General features: G+C 36.0%; 3 protein-coding genes across 7 annotated transcripts; 1 reads left to right on the top strand and 2 right to left on the bottom strand.

Annotated features, from left to right (window-relative positions):
* Positions 1–3,485: 3,485 nt before the first annotated feature.
* On the bottom strand, positions 3,486–9,780 carry LOC107687704 (mannose-P-dolichol utilization defect 1 protein-like). 2 transcript variants are annotated; one of them, XM_016485151.1, is made up of 9 exons: positions 9,485–9,780; positions 9,097–9,257; positions 8,775–8,840; positions 8,516–8,648; positions 8,341–8,426; positions 8,118–8,236; positions 7,894–8,004; positions 6,722–6,855; positions 3,486–3,510 (listed from the first exon to the last, which is right to left on the bottom strand). In XM_016485151.1, the coding sequence occupies exons 2-8, from the start codon at positions 9,206–9,208 to the stop codon at positions 6,727–6,729; spliced, it is 756 nt and encodes a 251-aa protein (XP_016340637.1). In that variant the 5' UTR covers positions 9,209–9,257; positions 9,485–9,780; the 3' UTR covers positions 3,486–3,510; positions 6,722–6,726. The 2 variants fall into 2 exon arrangements, with proteins under 2 accessions (XP_016340637.1, XP_016340636.1); XM_016485150.1 differs by lacking the exon at positions 3,486–3,510 and having other exon boundaries at positions 6,030–6,855.
* A 2,015-nt stretch (positions 9,781–11,795) lies between these two features.
* LOC107687679 (transmembrane 4 L6 family member 4-like) lies at positions 11,796–15,203 on the top strand. The gene is made up of 5 exons (XM_016485117.1): positions 11,796–12,138; positions 12,556–12,621; positions 13,708–13,844; positions 13,916–14,102; positions 14,909–15,203. Exons 1-5 carry the CDS (start codon positions 11,962–11,964, stop codon positions 14,915–14,917), a joined length of 576 nt encoding a protein of 191 aa, XP_016340603.1. The 5' UTR covers positions 11,796–11,961; the 3' UTR covers positions 14,918–15,203.
* Positions 15,204–16,463: 1,260 nt separating this feature from the next.
* Positions 16,464–23,064, bottom strand: slc25a15b (solute carrier family 25 member 15b). 4 transcript variants are annotated; one of them, XM_016485112.1, is made up of 7 exons: positions 22,786–23,064; positions 22,075–22,172; positions 21,253–21,511; positions 18,235–18,372; positions 17,939–18,114; positions 16,944–17,102; positions 16,464–16,838 (listed from the first exon to the last, which is right to left on the bottom strand). In XM_016485112.1, exons 2-7 carry the CDS (start codon positions 22,127–22,129, stop codon positions 16,717–16,719), a joined length of 909 nt encoding a protein of 302 aa, XP_016340598.1. In that variant the 5' UTR covers positions 22,130–22,172; positions 22,786–23,064; the 3' UTR covers positions 16,464–16,716. The 4 variants fall into 4 exon arrangements, with proteins under 4 accessions (XP_016340598.1, XP_016340599.1, XP_016340600.1 ...); XM_016485113.1 differs by having other exon boundaries at positions 22,075–22,173; positions 22,803–23,064; XM_016485114.1 differs by lacking the exon at positions 22,786–23,064 and adding an exon at positions 22,481–22,674.
* Between the last annotated feature and the right edge of the window lie 177 nt (positions 23,065–23,241).

The raw sequence follows: 23,241 nt of genomic DNA, 5'->3' as shown, positions 1-23,241 counted from the left end.
TCCGTTTCATAAGGCAGCCCATTTAAAAGCGACCAGACTCGTTTCATTCATCGTTAATACGATAGCGGGCTTATGGTCTCGACATTAACGCATTTAAGCCGATATGACTAATATTATAATTAGCTAAACGCACCAAATTAAGCAAGCAAAGGGAACAATGAGCGCAGAGGACACTGATTTGGGAGGGACAGGGTCTTGGTTTTGGCGAGTGCTGAGGGGACATCTGACCTCCGTCACCTAACCCCGAGAAGAAAGTGGACATCGATTAAAACTGATAAAAGTTAGGAGGATCAAAACACAGAGGTCGGAAGAATATCCCTCCCTTTCCTTTTTTTTTCACACTTTGCCCGCTTTTTCCAGGAGAGAAAGCGAATGGCTGTCCAGGCCGTAATTGGCCGTTTCGAGGCTCATTGTCCTTCGCTTTTGAGCACGCAGGTGCGCTCAGTAAAAGCGCGCGGTTCTCAGCGCCTCTTATGCTCGCCTTTGTTCTCCTTTCTCTCGCTCTCCTACCGGGCAGAAAATTAGCGTTGCATTGAGTGCCTCGTCTCCCCTCTCTCAGCAGTCCCGAGCTTAACCCGCTCGCTGCTCCCCGCTATTCTCATGGTAATGGTGCAGTCAGGACCGACTAATCGGGGGTGGAGGGGAGGGGAGGACTGGGGGGAGATGCCAAGGAAGAGTTTTGAAAGGGGGATGGGAGTTATAAACACTCACGCATATGACCGACGACAAATATAGTCCGCCGGACCCATAAATGCTATTGCAGGAAGCTGTGCAAAGAGAAGGAAGTCAATAGCACTTTTCAAAAGCAGAATATCTTTTGAAAAGGGTGGAAATGACTTCCTGTCCTTTTTTTGGTCAAACTTAACAATTAAGTAAAAAATGCAATGCATACAGAATTAGTTAGAAATATAGGCTATGTTGTCATCATGAACATGTGCATTAAAATTACATTGATATTTTCTGTAGGCCTACTTAAAAAGTGTGTATGTGGTGTACATTTCCGGAGATGAAAAAGAAAAAGGCATCATAATAATATGGACCCAAGTAGTTATGATTTGAATGAAGCAATTTTCAAACAACATTTAAAAACATTAATCAAGGTTAGTGTGGCTTGTTCAACGTACAGGAAGCCATTCTGTTGTCATGTGACAAAGAAAAACAGAGACAGAAATGTCTCTTCTAACCTGTCAATAGAAGTCATTAATACAAGACATTTCGACCTTTTCACAACCTTCTCACATTTTGTTCATGTAATGAAGTAACCTTAAGAAAACATGTTGGAAATTTATGATATTTGTACAATAAAATAAATCATATACATATATATATATATATATATATAACATTGAAAAATATTTTGAAAACATTTTTAAAATCATTAAGTTCTCACTTATGGTGCAAAGAGAGTGTTTAACTACTTTACCAATACTTTAATGCTTCCCTTTGTTTATTTAATGTAGCCTATTATATGTTCCATATTGTGCAGATCCAGTAATAGCATGTCAAGTGTATAGGGGAAGAGATACATGAAGCCATGAAAAGCATCATCCACTCATTTAAGATTTGTTTTGCTATTAACATCTTATTTTCAGAATTAATCAGCTGGCAAACTCCAATACTGAGTGAGCTTTGTGTTAGTGTGTGTGTGTGTGTGCTGTGTGGGGGTTCAGTTGAAGGGGGAGACAGATTTTCTTGCTGAAAGCATAAAATCTCCTAGCAACAGAGGCTTCTACAGGTTGTTCCCAAAGCAACAGCAATCCCCCAAACTAACCCCAAAACTCAACCCCACACCCACCAGAGAGAGAAGAGAGGGGAAGGGGAAGAAACAGACTCCGCAATTTTAGTTCAACAACATTTAAATGTCTGTTGAAACTTTTCATACACACATATAACCCAATAAAGTTCACAAAGTCTCTCTCTTTCTCTCTTTCTACATACATACATATAATTTCTCATGAACCATGAATACAGTCACACAATGTTTAGTCACACTAAACAATACAGCGGTTCTGTACACACACAAAAAAATATAAACACAATAATTGAAAAAGATGGCTTAAATGTTTTTTTAATTGATTTTATATCAGTTTCCACACTGTTCGCAATCTCAGCAATACTGAGTCAAACCAGTAAGTTTTCAGTCATACCTCAAATATTACAAAATGTGCAGCTCTCTTATTTTAGCATCAATGAGATACTATTGCAGTTTTTAATTAATTTTTATTTTGATATTTTCTGCTTTTATTTTAATTTTTGTTGAAGTGTTAGTACTTCTGTGTATTTTTGTCATTTTTATGTTTGTTTGCTTTTATATATATATATATAGTTTTTAATATTTTTCAGTTGTAGTTTTAGTTACTTTAGTACTAAATGAAAATGAGAAATGTTTCCTATTGTATTAAAATACGTTTTTTATTTTTTTTATTTTAGATTTTCACTTAACATTTATTTTTGATTAAAAAATGTTTTTGTAATGGTTTTAGTTTTAGTTATTTATAACCCTGATGTGCACAATACAAAAGTGATTTTACTCTACTAAGTGATATACTGTATGTAACAGCATGATAAAGTTACCAGATAAAGTTAAACACGTGTTTTTAACCAACATAAGTTTGGCTCTATATTCATGTTTATGACTCGACGGGACACAGTTGCTATGCTCCAGTTCAGAGCTACAACAGAGAGCAGGACCAACTGCATACTTAACCACTGCTGTCTGCTTGAATGCCACCTACAACTTTATTATGCTCGACTTACATGCTCAACAAAACAAAAAAAAACAGAAAAGGAACGAGAGAGAAGTAGTGCAGGTTTGTCTGTGCATAAGTCAGATTGTAGGTGTGGTGCTTATTTCGTGGGAGAGAGATATAGAAAGCATTTGCCACCGAAAGGAATGTGCAAGAAAAATGAACCGATGAGTGACAAAAAAACTCAACTAGTAAGCAGAATATAGTCACAATCGTCTTAACTAACGTCACACAGCTTAATGTGAGTCACCAGAAACATGTCAATTATTTCAACTTTGCTTGAGCGTCAATCATCTCAGTTATAACGCAAGTACTGGTCTATTATCAGCTCAACTTCTGCCATTCAATGACATTTGTAGAACAAAAAAAAAATCACATACAAAAATCTTAAAATAGATCAATACAAACTACAATGCACCACATATAACACAACGTTTCTTCTATTCTGTAAATGTGTAATATCTTGAATTTAACAGGTAGCGACTTTCTTCAGATATCATTAAATATCATCATTCCACATGCACAATATGGTACAAGATCTGATATTTCTAGATATTACATACTTTTTTTAATCAGTATCAGTTGATATGCTGTATTTAAAGGGATAGTTCACCCAAAAATGAAAATTTGATGTTTATCTGCTTACCCCCAGGGCATCCAAGATGTAGGAGACTTTGTTTCTTCAGTAGAACACAAATTATGATTTTTAAGTCCAGCCGTTGCAGTCTATCAGTCGTATAATGCATGGCAATGGTAACAAAATCTATGAGAGTAAAAAAAACATGCACAGACAAATCCAAATTAAACCCTGCGGCTCGTTTGGACACACTGATGTCCTAAGACACGAAACGATCGGTTTGTGCCAGAAACCGAACAGTATTTATATCATTTTTTACCTCTAATACACCACTATGTCCAACTGCTTTGAGCGCGTGCACGGCATCCGGTGCGTGAGGTGTGTACGCGCTCTGGCGTTTTTTTGAATTTCTTCATAAAAAACGTAAAATTTCACTATATTTAAATACTGCAAAGAAGTGTGTACAAACACCATAAAAGCCTACGAGAGGTCATATTGGCATAGGTCATAAAGTGTTTCAGTTAGCTATGGGGAGAGACAGCACCAACTGTATGTGGATCAACATGTTTGCTGAAGTTTCAAGAACTAAAGTTGCTTGATAAACTCGATTTCATTTTTACTACTGAAATGTAGGAATCACATTCCCATCACTATTTTTATGCTTCCTCTGAACCCAACCTGGCCAGACGGACAAAAATTCAAGAACCGTTGCAGGCATGATCGGTGATGGCCTTTCCACACATCTCTTTCTCTATCTTGCTCTCTCTCACACACATTTTGTTTGAACATGCAAACAATACGTCATTTTGTTTTTTCATCTATTTTAAGTAAGCTCACAGGAGAAACAGAGGAGGAGAGTGTTAGTTTTGACATGCTGCACTGAACAGAAGAGAGATTACAACACTCAGATTGAAGTATTGATCCGCTGCAGCTGCTCTTGCATGGAGGATGAAGAGAGAGGAAGAGAGAAAGAGAGGAAGACAGACACACAGCAATGCTATCTGATTTGGAGTGTTTTTCCACTTTACTCAAAATAGCTGGATGGCTGTTTCTTCACCTTAGAGCACTTTTGGCTATGTGGATGAAGAAACTAAACTTTTAAACATTTTCCACACTCTCAGTAGTTCATTAAAATTGTCTGCTGACAATGTTATGTGTGTATTTTCATACATAACAGGGGAATTCTGTAGTTTTTTCTAAAAGTCATAAACATTTCAACTACAGCATCATCTGCCATGATGAAAATGACGTGATGGAAATTACATTTTAAACATTGTTGAATTAAAATGGCTGACTCCTTTGTCTTGCTAATAGCATCCCAATTATACAATTTTATATATATATATATATATATATATATACACATACACATATGCATTTTGTAAATACAATCCTATTTCAAACTTTCTTTGCATACTTTATGATGTTTATCTCCTTTGGTAAAAATTTATAATAACTTAAAAAAAAAAAAAAAACTTTATAGGGACACAGTTGTTGATCATAATGGAAATCACACCACATCTGAGGGACAGTTATTATTGGTGTAGAAATTAATATACATCACATTCATTTTTTAATGTATATATTTTGCTCATTGTTTAGGGCATAATAGATTTAAAATGTAATAATTAATAGTTTAGGGTGGTTTTTATATTTCAAGACTGAAAGTCTGGGTCTGGAACAATGGTAAAACAATAAAATGTATTTATGAAAAGCACATGAAATGCTGCAAAAATGAATGCTAAAGGTATGTGGCCAGTTCCAGGTTTTAATGCAAACTTCACATTCACACAGAAAACTACATAAAGGAAAAGATTTAAAATCTGCTTATTATAAAAAAATAAAAAATAAAATAATAATAATCAATCCCTGGCAGATAAAAGTTCCTGACGAAACAACCCTCTAACAACCATCTAAATGAGGCTTACTTCATCTGCATTCATTCAGAATTTTTATTTGTTCATGTTTGTCCAAATTTCAGAACACCATGAATGACTATCTACAGTCGGATCTGGAGTGCGGCCCACACAGATAGAAATACTCACCAAACACTAAGACCACATTCTTCAGATATACAGAAGAACTGCATCAATGGGCTGCTTATCACACACAACCAAACAACACACATCAAAGTGCTCCGATAATACAGACACACAGTTGAAATCTGTAGAAGTCTAAGTATGGAATATATAAGTAAATCAACATAATTCTTTCAAGTCCTCACACACGTTTCTTTCAGCCCCTCATGGGCAGGGCGAACAAACACACGCACGCACAGTGTTGTGTTTCCACACAGACACGCAGATTAGATCATTATGATGGTAGATTGAGATCTGTCAGACAGGTAGATAAGGAGCGAACCACACGCATGCACACACGCTTTATGTCTCATGTTTCAGTGAGTTTTCATTGCTCCGGAAACACAAACAGCCCTGCAGAGAAGACCTCCCACAAAGCAGACAGAGCCAAGACTACACAACCAGACCCAACAAACAAACCACACCACAGCGACAACACAGCGCCTAAGCAACACCGGGGGACAGGCTGCCTGGCATTTCAATACCTTTAAACTACTTGTTGACTTCACTACTAATCCCAAAGACACTTTCACTCAACATGAGTCAAAAATGGTATAAAAGGAAGCAACAGATCAGAAACATATTTTATTACAGAAAAACGACATCTGAAAATCAAGTTTAAAGTTTAGAAAAAAAGAAACCATAGTTTAGGACTGAAAAGTGAATTTGCAAACATTTCATGAGACATTTAATGATTGACAACCTCTTTTCCAGGAGTGCAAATGCACATTCTGAGGTGTAAATCCAAGAAAGTAAAAAGATATCTGACCAGGTGACAGAAAGAAAGAACAACATGTATTTATAGTGATATAGTATAGAGGCAGCATGAACAGTAGAAACTCAGTAATACACAATATGATAAAGACTACTCTTCTGCCACCTACTGGCGCTTTATTGCAATAATCACCAGCTATATAAATAACTACTGCCACAGAGAGGCTGACTTGTGAATTAACCTTGTGATGTGCATTTTCCCATATTTAAACAAAATGATAAATACATCCTATTTGTACTACATTTACCCAAGCAAATAAAATAGTTTGGGTACTTTCCACATTCTAGCCAAATTTTCAAACGTCTTTAGCTGAATTAACTCGATATAGATTTGATATCAGTATGAGATGAAACTATGTGCCCAGGAGCTAATCTAAGAAAAAATGTGCAAGATGGTTTGTAGTTAAATTGAATTAACTTAATCAAAATCTGGAAATAATCAAGCTATTACTAAACACAGACCATTTATCTGACAAAAGGTGGAAAATCACACTTACAAACGCCCGCATTGAGTGAACATCGATAGTCCATCAAGTGTATTTTACCTCTTTTATTCAGCCTTGTCTTTCTCGCTGTTTATCACGCTTTTACTCCAGTACATCAGGACCTGTGCCAGTATCACCACACTGCAACCGCAGGCCACTGCATGCAACTGAGTTGAGAGAGAAAGGCCTGTATCCTTCAGAAAGAGAGAGATTATATATGTGAAAAGAGAAATGTAAAATGGGAAATATTAACACAGCCAAATGTTTGCTTAAAAATGGTTATCAAACATTTCCATTGTTATTGCTCCAAAAAAAAAAAAAAGAGTCACAGTTCATTAAACATTGACCTTTTGTGATGACATACCCCAATGCCAGAGCATGTCGTTATACTGTGGGGTAAGTTGTCACTAAATAGCTTTTATTTATTTATGCTTTTAAAGTTTCAATATAACAGAAGTAGCGACAGATCTATTCTTCCATGTTGTAATGTACATCCGAGTGAAACAGATTACAGAAAAAATGTATGGTGAGATACTTGGTAGTTGGTTCTATCCATCTGTTGAATGATTGGAGAAGTCCAGCATATTAAGCATTTTAATAAAAAATTACAGGGGACAAAAAAACTAAATTGATATTTATGCATGAATTGCACAAGTTTCAGACTTTGACTTTGTGTTAAATCCAACATACAAAATCACTGCTAAGGAAAGTGACCACTTGTCGAATAGTACATTGACGTTTGATTAATACATACAACCAACCCTGTCTCTCCTGTATACTTTCTGCCCTGAACGTGTATGATAATGTGTTTGTGTACTAACTACAGTACTTTCTAGGGATGAATTTGTACCCAGAAGTGATCTAAATCTGACAAAATCTTCTAAAACCTAGGGAATGTCCTCATTTGTAAAAACAGCATAATTATAAAGTAAATAAAAAAATATGTGTTTGTGTACTAACTACAGTACTTTCTAGGGATGAATTTGTACCCAGAAGTGATCTAAATCTGACAAAATCTTCCAAAACCTAGGGAATGTCCTCATTTGTAAAAACAGCATAATTATAAAGTAAATAAAAAAAATTTTTAATTGTGCAAATGCAGAATGTTTTTTTGTTAGGGTTAGTGTGTGTTAGGGTTAGGTTACAGTATTTATAACTAGCTGTATTTTTTTTTTTTAAATGGACGCCTATGCAATGTCCCCATTTAGATAGCGAAGTAAACGTGTGTGCACCTGCAGGGAACTGAAGATGCGTCCCAGGGAGCCAAGAAAGACCAGGAAAACAGAGAGCGCAGACAACTGTCCGGTGTGTCCCCATATGAAGTTACTTCTTGCCTGGAAAAACTAAACACAAAACATAAAATACACAAGTATTATTTTGTTTGTTTTTGTAAAGACAATGTACAGACACACATTCTCTATTCATATTTATTTGGAGGTACAAAGACCTGTCTCACCCTGCCAGCAATAACCATCAGCACATTCCACTCATGCAGGGTCCAAACCACTGACACAGGAGTCAAAGGTGAGGCAAGGAGGAACATAAAGCCACAGTATAGAGCAAGAAAACATACACCTGCATGAAAAATCCCAAACAAACATTCAAATAGGAACATCTACATTACGAAAAAATTACATTTTTCATACAGTTTAAACCGCTCTCCTTTTTCTTTTTCTAACCTTTTATGGTTTTCCCTTGGTAGTGCGGGACAAGCAAAACCAGTACAGCAATCTGGATCAATGCAAACAAACTTTCCCCCCAGGCACTGCAGACACACACACAAATTCATGACATATTACTCTACACAGAATATTATTTATATATATATTAGAATTAATGCAAGCACTGTTTTACCCAATGGGAAATTTTTGAGCGTAGCAGAAAGCTGCATGAGTAGAGATGGCCAACAGCTCCAGAAAAATGGAGGTCATACACGGTCCATTAGAACTTCCAGACCAAAGAACTTTCCAGATCTGAGGGAGTGGAGCTGTGGGAAACAGGAGATTCACACACACACTATGAAACACAGTTGCACAAGATATAAAGCAGAGAAAACAAAGTAATAACTTCAACTTTGGAGGACATGAAATATGATGTAAAATAGACTACTTACCAATAACAATTCCCACCAAAATCAATATTCCCATAGTTTTACTTAAGACAATCTTCAGACAGGGAACTAGAGACCAATACGGACAAAAACAGTAAAGACATATTCTGTAATGTTTACAAGCACACTGGATACTGAATAATAGTCAGCTGTGGCTAACATTAAACATCATTACAACCAGTCAGCTGTAAATTTAATGTGTTAAATTGATGTTAAATGTATTGCCCACTGTAAAATTAAATTGTTTTGGAGGACATATTTTTACAAACCAGGGTATGTTTGAATATATTTGCATATGTTTATTCAAGATAACGTTGTCTCTCACCGTGCATAAAGTTGAAGTAAAGGAAAAACTGGTCATAACATTTTTCTGGCATGAAGAAAGTTAGCCAAAATTCTTTCAAACGCGACATCCTCCCTTCATCAGACGTGTACATAGTTTATGTATTCCTGTTAGTGTTCGTGTTATCGTGTACCTACGCACATCTGAAGCACGGAAAATAATGTCAATTAAACTTACTGCTTGACAGCAATAAATAACCAATTACAGGGTTAAACTAGTCATTCGAAATTAAATGAGAGACTTTTGGTCGTCTTTTTTCTTACGTATAAGCAAAACATTTCTGAACTTTAAACCAATGACCTGTCAAAACATGTCTTATTTGGTAAATTCCAGCAAAATGTCTCTAGTTTGACAGCAAAGCAAGCCTCACCAATGATGTTTAAGTTTAGAGGGGCGTCTCTGGTTAGTCACTGCAACAGCTGTCTAATGATGTTTTCACCGCTACCGAAATGAGAGCCCCACTTTCCTGAAGTGGTTTAATTAAGGTAAATGATCAGAATTACTTTTCGGTTTTCACAAATTAGACGGTTTGTATTTACACAAATTTACGAAAATGTTTGGCAAACGCCTTGCCATCAGCACTGGGGGCGGAGGAATAAAATAGAGGAAAATGTGTTTCTACAGGGGGCGCTCGAGGCTCATACAGCCGATATAATAAATAAAACGATATAAAAAACCACATGCACTTCCTGACTAAACACTTTTTAAATTATTGTTAAATAATAAAGCATGGAATTATCTTAAATCTTTCAGAGATCTGTATTATTCGTCATAAAGAATAATAAGTAGTAGAAATGATGCATTTTAAAGACAATATAAAATAATGAAATAATATGCATTTAAAATAATATTTAAAATGAATAATACTTTAAAAAACAATTGTATTTTATACAAAAAAAATTTATTTTGTAAAAAAAAATAAAATAAAATAGATGACTGTTTATCCCATGAGGCTTCTACTCTTCCATGGCTCCTTTACATCATTTTCAGTTTTTCACTGTATAATTACAGCTGCATTAAGTTTCTAGGCATTACCCAAAAGGTAATACACTCAGTGAGGCATTATCTTACCTAGCATTCTAAACTCATATGTCAGTTTGTTTTAATTTATCAGTAAATGTACATCATCTGTAGATTTCACATGTTTCTAAGATGTGCATGTTTGGCTTGATGATATGAACCTTTTATAATGTTGTAAAGACAAGATTTATAAATACAACATTTATTTTTGGGTGTATGCATATAATCAACTGGAGATCGAGCGACAGAATTTGAACATCAATATAGTTCCTTTCCAAAAAAAAACTTTGCTCTGTAGTTCAACCTATGCTGTCATTGAACCATTTTTCACGACTACAGGAAGAACGCTTCAAAATGTAACGATAGTGACATCCAGCTTATATATTGAAAATGAGGAAGCAAAGAGAAGTAAGCCTATGTCTTAAAAAAAAAGAGGCTTTCAGACAATTCGAAGAAATAACAGACACTAACCATTAATGCTTTCTTACATTCACACAAGAGACACTTTTGCATGTACACAAGACTATTTTGCTTAATTAGAAAGAAGGCCTAAGTATGCTTTTAGAATTGTTTTTACTTTCTGAACTGACAACAACACCAAGTTACGTTTGAGAGGAAACATCATTAGGATAATGTGACATCATGCTAATCTGATTTGTGTGAATTGTGTTTGGGTCCCCAATGGAAGCATTTCATTTGACAAACACGTTTTTGTTCAAGTTTTGGCTGATAGGGTGTGTCAGTCGGCATGTTTTAGTACACTAGGATTAGGGGTTAGGCAGACAGGAAAAGCCTTTAAAGGAGACAAGTTCTTGCAGTGTTTCCATAAACCATGACTGCACCTCTTCTCAAACATAAACTCTGCTGAACATCAAAAACTAACTCGTACTGTGTGACAAACAAACATTTATTATAACTCCTTTAATGGAAATATTATAACGTGGGAAATTTCAGGTTTACTACAGCAGAATCAGTATATGTTAATAGACAAATAGGCTGGACAGCAACTGTCGTTTAGTAATTCCTCTTTTATACTGAGAAAGGAAACGGCACACAGTTTTTTAGATAACGCTATTTGCTTTACAGTGTCACCGTCATGATGTTTTTCTCTCACTACAGAGACAGTCCAAAGTCCCACGGTGCATTTGATTTATAGCACCCTGTGCAAACATAATTTAGTGAATACAACACCCATCCCACACACACTTCTCCACAGTTTGTTATTTATTTCATGTCAGATCTGACTCGGGCTGCACTGAATGGTTAAAAATGTACTGTAACAAGTGCTACGACAAACAGAGTGGTGTTTACAGATCCCAACAAAAATTAAATTAAATATGTATAAACATAAATTTGTATATATGGGTTATAAGCTGTAGTTTTTTATGTTTGATGATGGTTATTGTAAAAGTGTTTTTGTTTATAAAACTGGCCTGTGTGAATTCCAGAGTTCTGGATTAAAAGGTTTATATGTACAAACAGGTCAAAAGGTTAACACTGTGTACATCTCAAGCAGCTAAGAAACAAGAGTAAATAAAACAATATAATTTTATATTGTATGATTTGGATAGAGATTCTCTGGACAGGGTGTGGTTACCTAAACTGGATTCCATGGGCTGGACTTATCTTAACTCAATAATAAATGACTAGCTGTGTTTATAAAAACCTCTGCACTCTGGCAGACAGACAACTTCAGGGTGTGCGTGCGACTCAAGAGACCATAACCAAACTTTTTGTCAAGCTCTTTTTATCTTGGAGCTTTTTACTTTAAATAGTGTAGAAATTACAGCTGTTCACTGACTTCAGGATTAACACTCACCTTGCAGCATGTGTACGGGAAAATGTGCGCTTTGCGTCGGGACAAGTCTGTACCCGCTGGCGGTCATCTCCATAATATGCAATATTATGCTGTTTTTTCCTGGCTGGGATGTAAAGTATGCACAGAATCAACAAATTACTGAGGAGGTCAAATACATGGGAGGACTAGTTGGAGGGGGGATTCTGGTAAGTCTGACTTTATTCAATTGTAAACAAAGTAATTTTGAACTATATAAAAATTCTAATTCTATGTATGCACCGTATGACAATATCTATTGTATAGATATGATTCTAAGTTTAGTTTGGGGCTTGTCAGTCACATGTTTCTACGAATAAGCTGCCTTTGTAAGAATAGGCCAAGTTTTAATTTGATTTGGGAAAGGAATGCACAAAAAGATTTTTGCCTTGTTTTATGAGAAACTGCCAAAGAGTGATTATACTAGAGAGGTATTACAGTAGTGTCACACCAAATGGGAATCAAAGTGAATCCACAGAGTGACCTTGAAACAAAAATGTACAGAATACATTTATTGTGTGTTAAAGTCAATCCAAACTCTGTCAAAGTGATGATAATCTAAAAGAATGGTCCTCTCTCTCCTCCAGGTGCTGATTCCAGCATTGCACATTCACCTGACTGGAAAGCAGGGTTGCTGTGCTAATCGCTGTGGGGTGAGTTTGCTCCAACCCTGACACCAACAGACACTTTATTTTTAGTCTGAAGTTTATAAATATCTATAATCCTTTAGAAATTCAGTTATGAAGAAGACTGCCCACTGCCTCTTTACAAGCCCAGGAAAAAAAAGTGATGCATTTGTCACCTTTAAATAGCTTGATATGTACAAGTAAATCACGTTACCGACATCTGTTGTGAGATCAATGTTTTGTGATGATGCTGCATGCTAAGTTAAGGAAGAACTTGTGTTAAAGTTGTGGACTGAATCTTCTCTTAGCAAACTAAGACAAATAAATGTATTTAGAATGTAACCGAATACACGTGATGTGAAGAACATGTGCCTGTAAGCGTGAAGAACAGACCTGTCCTCTGTTTTGAGAAAATCTATAAAGATGTGACTCATGAGTCTGACATGTGGCTTGAAAAATGTACCCTCATCGCAAATATTTGCAGAACCTCAACTGAGCAGTGACAGATTTGTAGAAGTTCATTTTTCGGCCATGTTGTTGTGTGATTAGGAAATGGTTCTTAAGATGTCTTCAATATGAACATGTGGGGAAATTTAGACACAACAATTCACAGTAATTGCATGATTTAATTAATTTCTTGTATATTATGTGCTTAAATTAAATGTGACCCTGGACCACAAAACCAGTCTTAAGTCGCTTGGGTATATTTTTAGCAATAGCCAAAAAAACACTGTATGGGTCAAAATTATCGATTTTTCTTTTATGCCAAAAATCATTAGGATATTAAGTAAAGATCATGTTCCATGAAAATATTTTGTACATTTCCTACAGTAAATATATCAAAACTTAATTTTTGATTAGTAATATGCATTGCTAAGAACTTCATTTGGACAACTTTAGGTGATTTTCTCATAATTTTGATTTTTTTTGCACCCTCAAATAGTTGTATCTCGCCCAAATATTGTCCTATCCTAACAAACCATACATCAATGGAAAGCGTATTTATTCAGCTTTCAGATGATGTATAAACCTCAATTTAAAAAAATTGACCCTTATGACTAGTTTTGTGGTCCAGGGTCACAAATCATTCTGATGATGCATTTTCTTTTTTAGATGTTCCTGTCCATTTTATTTGCAGCAGTGGGTGTAGCTGGTGCCCTTTACAGTTTCATAGTGGCACTGATGGGTCTAATCAATGGGCCATACTGTAAACATTTCCTTATTATTTGGGGAACTCCTTTCAAAGACAGGTAAGAGACACACCTCAGCACTTTAGAGCTCATAATGACAATCCTTACTGTTTTTTGTCTGTATCTCTCAGAGAAGAGAGTTACCTTAAGGACCGTAGCACGTGGGGAAACTGCACTGAGCCAAAGAATGTGGTGGAGTTTAATGTGGGTCTGTTCTCAACACTGCTGGTGACCAGCGCTCTGCAGCTCATCCTCTGTGCCATACAGATGATCAACGGCCTCTTCGGCTGCCTCTGTGGAACCTGCAAAGAGAAAGGGGTGAGAGACAGTTGAGAAACAAGAGAGTGGAGAATGAGGAATGCAAAAAGGAGTGGAGGCACAATCTAGTTCTGATACATCAGTGTGAAAACATAATTTAAAATGAGTACAAAACATGTTCAAAACAATGGACCCTTTTCACAGACTGTCATTTTTTTATATCTTAATTCGAAAAAAAATGTATGTAGGCTACATTTATAAAACTTTACTTTGTATTATATTTCCTTTGCATTAAATTACCAAAAAAAAACTAGCCTAGTTAAGGCTGCTGAGAGAGTGTTGCTTTAAATTTGATATCGTTTTCTCTTCTGACTGCCGTTATCAGTCTCGTCGCTTTTTAAAGTCGTGGAGTTTCTCTTTTGCCATTTGAACAAATGGGTACGCAAGAAATATCGATTTCCCAAGAAAAAGGTCCATCTACCAAGCAATAAGACAAACACTGCATTCGTTTTACAATAATGTTAATAGTGAGGCCTTCTGATGTCATTTTCGCAACAAAAAAAAAACATAAGACGACGGTGAATATTTAAGAAATGTCATACCACTTAATGTCGAGATTTATCCAGAGACGCATTTTATCTGCAGCAATTTTAATACTTTACTCTGTTATTCATTTTCACATCTGTTAATGCCAAAACTTTCATCTTCAATTCAATACGAGTATACAATTGAATTTGCACACTTGAACAGTATTATTACAGAACACCTAATGCTTTCCTGTCTGTTCTCTACTGTCCTATCCAATAAATATAAACGTGATGAAAAAAGCGTGCTTTTCTCTTACACTTTCTACTGTTATTTTGTAGCCGCTGTAATCCCTGACTGCTCCAGGTGCCAGAGAAATCATATCCTCATAACTCGCATCTCATATAACCAGCGCCCTCTTGTGGAAGATGCTATCCGAACATTTTAATGAGTTTGCGTACACTTCTTCAAATCTTGTTTTCACCTATTGATGTTTATTGCTGATGTTTTGGCTTAATACTGTTTTTCTAGTAAAAGCTTATGTATAATGACTTCCAGTGAGAATATTTTAAAGGAAAATGGCTTTAATTAATGGCATAATAACACTTGTTTTGTAGCTATCTGTATTTTTATAGTTTAGAAATGAAATAAACACTAAAATATAAATAAAATCCAAACTGTTACAGTGTGGTTTATGTGTTTTATCAGACTTTAATTCACATGTACACAATTTAATTCTCCCCAGAAATCTATGCTTTTGTATCAAGTTAATTAAAATCTCGTGAACAACACTCAAATAAATCACACAGCTCAAAAAATGCAATCTCGGTTTTACAAAGTTATTCAGTTTGGTGGAGAGGTGGTGTTTAACTATGCAAACCGAACTCTTTCAGAACAGAATCAAATTGCAGATTATTTACAGCCAGTACATTTCAAATGCGGTGATGTCACAAAATGTAATACTGCTATACTGTACTGCTGACTTCAAGTACATCATTTTAAAATCTAGATCTGAAATATGTATGTAGAGTCTGACTGCAGTGTAAATGTTCTTTGGCAGAACGACAAGCATATGCTCACATACGAAAACATGCACATATAAATGGGTCACATTGACAATCTCAATTTTTAAAAGTTTAGTTCTTTTCAAACATTTAAAATGAATAAGAAATGTTACAACGTCGAGTGAATAAGACATTTTTATGACTCTCCACTACTTCTAGGTCACCAATCCAGTAACCACATTTGAGGTTAATCACATAAACACCGATTTCCTTGTTAGAACTGAAGCACAGCATGCTGTGGAGCTCAACTTAGAAACAAAGTTGTCTCAAGCTTTAAAACCCCACCTTGAAGAAAAACTTGAAATTATAAGTAAGGCATTCTTTCCCCTCACTTGAAATACTAAAACAAAACACAAACATACAAAGCTTACGGTTATGCTGATTAAACAAATTTAGTGTATTTCTAAAACTAGGGTTTGTTGGCAGTCAGATCATACATGTCTATAAGTATTCAAGAGAATAGCATTCAAAACTTAATTGCATAGTTATAGTTCATTCAACAGGACTTTGCGAATTACGAAACTGGCAAAGAATAGCCTGAAAATTGCACGTATATAGAGCACATGTTTCCAATTGTAGGCATGAAGGAGTTATGGGACTAATATTACTAGCAAAACGGATAAGTTTTTAGACCGCAAGACCAAGGTTTAGCCACATAAAAACACCCCAACATAAAAAAATAATGGTAACACTTTACAGTAAAGTTCAATTGGTTAACATTATGCTGTAAATGTTTACATATGCTACTAAAATTACAATTTTATGTTGCATACATTTACATTCATGTATTATGAACAAATGAATTAACAATAGTATATTTATACATTAACCTAGATTAATAAATGCTTTAAGAACTATTGTTCAGCGATAATATCATAATAATACCTGATGCATTCACTAAACAAGTATAACCTTACTGTAAAGTGTTATCAAAGAAATAAAACAAAGCAAAGCATCCTTATAGAAATTAGCGTTAGTGTGTGCAAACCATGGCATGTTGAATGAAATACTGTAGACTGGCCATGGTGAATTCATTTAAAAATGCTAAAAATCCAACCAGAGAACAAAAGGGTGCTGTTATAGGGTCAGCTGTCAAACTGTTGCATCATGATTTTGCGGCTGGCTTCATAACCTAAGAACAGAGCACCGTTGGCTGGAAACGTACGGATCATTGTGGGAGTCAGACCGGAATATAAAACCCTTACACCTGTAAATGAGACAAAAACAAGTCAAACAGGGCTTTCATGTAATGTTCATTTACAATTTTTATACATAATACAATTTGGCATAGAAAAACAGATCTTTCTCATACCTTCCGTTCTGAAGATATGCATGAAAGTCTTGAAGAAGCCTGACTGCTTGCCTGTCATCGACATGACCTGTATTCTGGATTTAACACAGTCCATGGGGTACACCACAAGCCAGAGACAAGCTCCCCCCAAACCTCCACTGAATACAATAGGGGCTACACCTACAAAACACAGACACACCAACCTATTAAACCTGACATTAATTAACATGAACATCGCACACGTGAGAATATACAGCAAGCACGTTACAAACATGAGCAAAGTAATGCAAACACAGGAAACCGGAGTACTACTAGAAAAACTAAAACAAATACAGAACCTACATTACCGTTCATAAGTTTGAGGGCGGTAAGATTTTTAATGCTTTTGAAAACTTTTTGAAAAAGTCTCTTATGCTGACCAAGGCTGCATTTATTAGATCAAAAAATTGAGTAAACGGTAATATTGTGAAAAACTGGTAACTATTATAGTGTTTTCTATTTGAATACATTTTAAAATGTAATTTATTCTAGTGATGGCAAAGCTGATGAAAACTGATGAACAGAAAAAGTAGAGCATTTATTTGAAATACTTTTTCTGTAACAAGATAAAAGCCTTTACTGTCACATTTGATCAATTTAATACATCGTCACAGAATACAAGTTCTAAATAAATCTTTCTGACCCCAAACTTTTAATGGGTAAAATCCTGACTTTTTACCTGAGAGAAGGGACTTCTAAAGCCTACAAGAGATATGTGTCTCTGTCGCTATCAACTGAGCAAACTGAACGACCGGCTATATTTAAAACAAAGAGTTCATAGATTACTGACTGATTTTAAATGTTTGTCCTTGTCCTCCTAATGACTGATTCATGTACGCCTTTTCAATAATAACACAACAGAAAAAATAGCAGACCGATCAATAAATGAGAAACAAAGTATGCTGTTAGTCATTATGTTGTCAATACCATTTAATCATTTTAAAGATAACATGTAGAAACTGTAACTGTTTCCATACCTATGTCATCCTTGCCACAGTGCATGTACTCAGCAAAGAGAGAGCGACAGAGCTCATATGCTCCAAAGAAACAGAAATATCCAGGCACCTCACGGGCAATTGTGGTGGTTAAACCCTGGAAGAACCCTGCAGGACCATCATTATGCATAATGGACTTCATCACTGACCAAACTGTGCTGAAAAACACAAACATGCATAACGAGAAAAGAGGTAAATGATATCAGAAGTAATACTAGCAAATAAAAAGTAAATAAAATCGTGCACAGTATCCACAGAAAGGACGGCTCAATCTTTACTTCTGACTGTGGGCGATCTTGCCGGAAGCGGCCATCTCATGCATGGCCTGCAGTCGGCACTTCACCAGCTCAGTGGGACATAAGACCAGAGAAGAGAAAACAGAGGCCACGGAGCCTGCGCACGCTTTCTGCATGTCACTGAACAGACATAAACAATCACACACATGGGAAAGAAGAGTTCATATAAAAAAAATAATAAAATACTAAAATTGTGATCGTGATATGTATATACATTACTATTCAAAAGTTTAGGGTCAGTAAGATTTTTTTTTTGAAAGAAATGAATAAAAGGATACAGGTTAATATAGATTAATCAGCAAAGACACATTAAAGTTATCAACGGTGATCAAAAAGAGATTTATAAGGTTACAAAATAATGTCTATTACAAAAATGCCATTCTTTTGAACTTTCTATTCAGCAAAGAATAGACGTTTCCATCAAAGTTTCCACAAAAATATTACGCAGCACATTGATAATAATAGAAATGTTTCTTGAGCAGCAAAGCAGCATATTAGAATGACTTCTGAAGGATCGTGTAACACTGAAAACTGGGGTAATGGTTTCTGAAAATTCAGTTTTGCCATTACAGGAATAAATCCCATTTTAAAATATATTCAAATAGAAAACAGGTATTTTAAATAGAAATATTTCAGTTTTTCCAGTATATTAACCCCTTAACGGTCAACCCCCATTTTTTAAAATAGGCATGAAAGTGCACTATCCAAACTTAAATTGTTGTAATTTATGAACACTTTGGAATACAGACCTCAAAAAATATCAAAAAGTTACAGAAGTTTAAATTTACAGTAAATAAAATGCACTATATTAATTTTATTTTATTTATAATAAATATTTTACATAACAGCTTTTACTCTAAAATTGGTATAAAATTAAAGCCTTATGTCTGAATAAGTTATGTTCCAAATTTGAAGTTGATATGAAAAAAAACTGAGGTTCCTGTGAGATTTTATTTAGGGCATCATACCACAAACAGCCACTGGGTGCCATCCAAACTCCATTGAATTTTATTTATGCATTTTTTTTTGTCACAAATGTCTAGATTTCACTGTCAATATTACTTCTATCTCAAAATATCCTGAGACTCAGACCTTTCCAATTATATGTTTTTTTTCAAGATTATAAAAAGGTTCGATTCTAAAAGACCGTAACGCATTTTGTAATATGACACTTGACACTGCCCACTAAGGGGGAGGAGACCGCCAAAAGATTTTAAAGTACCATTTCCATGGTAACGCAATGTACGATTTCAAACTGGTTTTCACAGGATGAATCTTGGGCTTCTAAGCTTTCAAATGATATATAATTTATTATGATTACTAAAAGATGGATAGAGAAAAAGGACAACAACAAAAAGAGCACCAAGCGTCCCACAGGGACTTTACTACTGGGACGGTGACAGTTAAGGGGTTAATCAAATAAATGCAGCCTCTGTGATCTGATCAGAAAATTATTTTAAAACTCTAAAAACAAATCTTATTGACCGCCAAACTTTTTAACAGTGTTGTATTGCAATATACACATTTTTAGGGAAAAAAATACAAAAATATTTAGACAAAAATATCAACAAAAAAAAAGTATTTAATATTTAAAATAATATCCTAAGCCATTTAAAATTCATTTTGAATATGTACAACCCAATGGAACAACTTTATCTGCAGAGAATTCATTAATTATATATATATATAAAAAAAAAAACTTATCTACCTCCTCTGCATAACTTTTCAATTTAATAAATAAATAAATAAATAAATAAATAAAGACAAAACCCTTCCATCATGCATTTATTTTAGAGCTTCCAATAAATAATTGAAACTTTTTAGCAACTAATTATTAGATACTATTCAAACAGTAGAGCACGGCGCTAGCAACTCCAAGGTCATGGCTTTGATTTTCAGGGAATGTGTGAACGGATAAATTGTATAACTTTAAAGGGTTAGTTCACCCAAAAATTACTTTTACTCACCCTCGAAGCATCCTAGGTGTATGCGACTTTCTTCTTTCAGATGAATCCAATCGGAGTTATATTAAAAATTATCCTGGCTCTTCTAAGCTCTGTCATTGCAGTGGGCATCCATACTTCAAATGTCATAAACACTTTTCTATCACTTCCGCCATCTGTCATACGCGGAAGCAGTTCCAGCGGATGACATCAGCGTTGCGTGATTAGTGACGAACGTGGAGAGAGAACAAAACAAAACGCCGATCAGGAATTAGAAGCACAAAACGAGGATTTGTAAAGAAAAATATCGGCGGATTTCAATATAAGCCAAGAGGAGACTGGTTTTCCTTTGCTAAAGTAAATAAACTTTGCTCTCTTAAACAAACTTGTGAGACTAGCATATCTCAGAGGCGTGCGCAACACATACGTCCTACGTCATCCGCCAGAATATTTCCACATACGACAGTCAGCAGAAGTGAGAGAAAAGTGTTTATTACATTTGAAATATGGATATTTTTCTTTAAAAAATGCATGGATTCGCTACAGGAGGCCTTTATTCATGCCCCGGAGCCGTGTGAGACACGTTTTATTACGGATGTGCGCGCTTTATTTAACGTGTTTTGGACTGTTGAACAGAAACCCCCGCCCACTGCAATGACAGAGCTTAGAAGTGCCGGGACAATTTTTAACATAACTCTGATTGAAACACCCATTCACTGCCATTATAAATCTTGGAAGAGCCAGAACATTTTTTAACATAACTCTGATTGGATTCGTCTGAAAGAAGAAAGTCATATACACCTAGGATGCCTCGAGGGAGAGTAAAACACAGACTAATTTTCATTTGCAGCGTGAACTGCTCTTCACGCTGCTGAAGGCACGACATTTCGTTCCACTGTACGTCCCCACATGCAGCAGAATAACAATAAAGCTCAACTTGACTTGACTTGACTTGATTTTTGGGTGAACTAACCCTTTAACCCTGTCGCTTTGGATAAAACCATCTACCAAAATGCATAAATGTAAATGTACTGTTCATAATACAGATAGAACTTGCCTGAGCGCAGCCCCTTTCTCCTGACCAGAGATGAAGCGAACCACCTCTTGGCAAAAGCCATAGCACATGAAGAGCACAGAGTTCTCCGCGATGTTGGCCATGAGGGCCGGTGTGGTACCTTGATACAGCCCTCGAAGGCCCACCTGTCTGTATGTAGACACAAAGCAGTGCACAAAGCCTCTGTACAAAGTGGGGAATGTCTGCATTTTCACCTTAGCCGTGTCCAAAGGTTGACCGCTAAATACACAAGCTGTGCCCCCTAAAGAGGAAAGAGAAGCGGGAGAACAGAAAGAGAGATTACCTTTTTCTATTGTTAAAACAAATGGACTGTAGGAATGACATTGTTAGCCTTCAATCATCATTATATACATACATTTGTGTGTGTATTGCTCTTACTTGTTTTTCAAACTTTAATTGGCATGGTTTGAAATGACAGAATAAAATAAAAAGTTGCAGTACAAATTTGTTTAAGGGTTATAAAGCAATGATCTACAACGAATCCACAAACAGTATCACACACTACAAACATCCTCACCCATCTATCAGCATGATCTAAGCCAGACGGAACAAGTCAGTGTGTGTGTGTGTGTGTGTGTGTGTGTGTGTGGTGTAGGGACTGCTGAGACAATGGGTCCCGACTGTGAAACCACAGGGGTAAGCAAAAACACACCGCTCAAAGGTCAGATAAGAGCTGACAAAAGACAGGATTTACAATGCAGATGGTGCTGCTGAAATAAAGTGAATCCCCACTCTATCATCATAGGGCCCAGGAATATGTACCCGATTGTGCCCCAGAATGACCCTGAAGTAAGGTGAAGTTACCTATAGCACCAGCAGAGAGGTCTATCATTGCCTGAACCACAGGATGTGGAGCCATGATGAAAGGTGCCAAGCGCTCCAAAAAGTCCTAAATCAAAGATCTGTGCAAAAGACGAGACAGAGAGAAGAAAAAATGAGTTCATCATGGTAAGTTTACTTAGTATTTTAGGAAGTAAACCATAAAACTTACCAAAACAAAGTAGGTAGATACTTAACACTCAGAATTTGTTGTTGATTTAGTTACAGTACGTTTGAAGTAGAACTAAATCGTTGTACATAACTGCGTAAAGTTACATAAGCAGACAGCATGGAGCTGAATCTCAAGTTTCATTTAGTAGCAAAGTTCAGGGTGCCGACTGGAGAAAGTCACAAGCTACAATGACAGACCACGTGGGTTTGAAAAACTCACACAAAGCCATGCTCTTCAACCACAGCGATTATTTTCAGTAGAAACGCCTTTCTGATGCAACATTTTTTTGCTGTTATGTGGCTGTCTTTTATGTAAGTATGACCAAAAACTGCTGGCTCCAGACAGACGTGCTCTTGCATCACCTGAACTGAACACTACGAATAGCGAGATTGAACATCTTAAAAGTAAAACTGTGACACCGTAAAATTCACAATAAGCATTCACCAAGCATGCCTACTTTTTTCACGAAAGCGCTTACAACGAAAATATGTAGAGAGATGGATTGATTCATGCTGGCTCCTTACCGATCTGATACATTTGCGATCAGAGTCATGACCTCTCCAAAGGGGTCCGCAATCTCCGCATGTAAGAAGGGATGTAGCGAATAGCGATGTCTGGTTCGTGAACGAATCGTTCAAATGAGTCGAATCTTTTACATGAATAATTTAAACAAATCCCAATGACTCGGTCACGAACATAACTCTCAGCCCGAGCAGTTCTCGACTCAGTGAACACTAAACAGACTCCGATGAACTCAGTGAGCCGTGAATATAGCACACTAGCACGGTATTCTTTCTACTTTTACCATGTGCTTCTATGGCAAACATTACAGTAGTATGCTAGTAGTATACGGTTACGAATTCATCGAGGACTGAGCTGAAATATGGTGCAAAATAAACGATGGTTTTAATAAACGCTCACATTCAATTACAGTGAACAGCCTTACTGAAAAAAACAATAAAAACGCATTGCTGAAACGC

Source organism: Sinocyclocheilus anshuiensis, unplaced genomic scaffold (genome assembly GCF_001515605.1).
Source record: "Sinocyclocheilus anshuiensis isolate Anshui unplaced genomic scaffold, SAMN03320099.WGS_v1.1 scaffold281, whole genome shotgun sequence".
In the NCBI taxonomy this organism is placed as follows: Eukaryota; Metazoa; Chordata; class Actinopteri; order Cypriniformes; family Cyprinidae; genus Sinocyclocheilus; species Sinocyclocheilus anshuiensis.
This window is presented reverse-complemented; position numbering and strand designations above follow the sequence as displayed.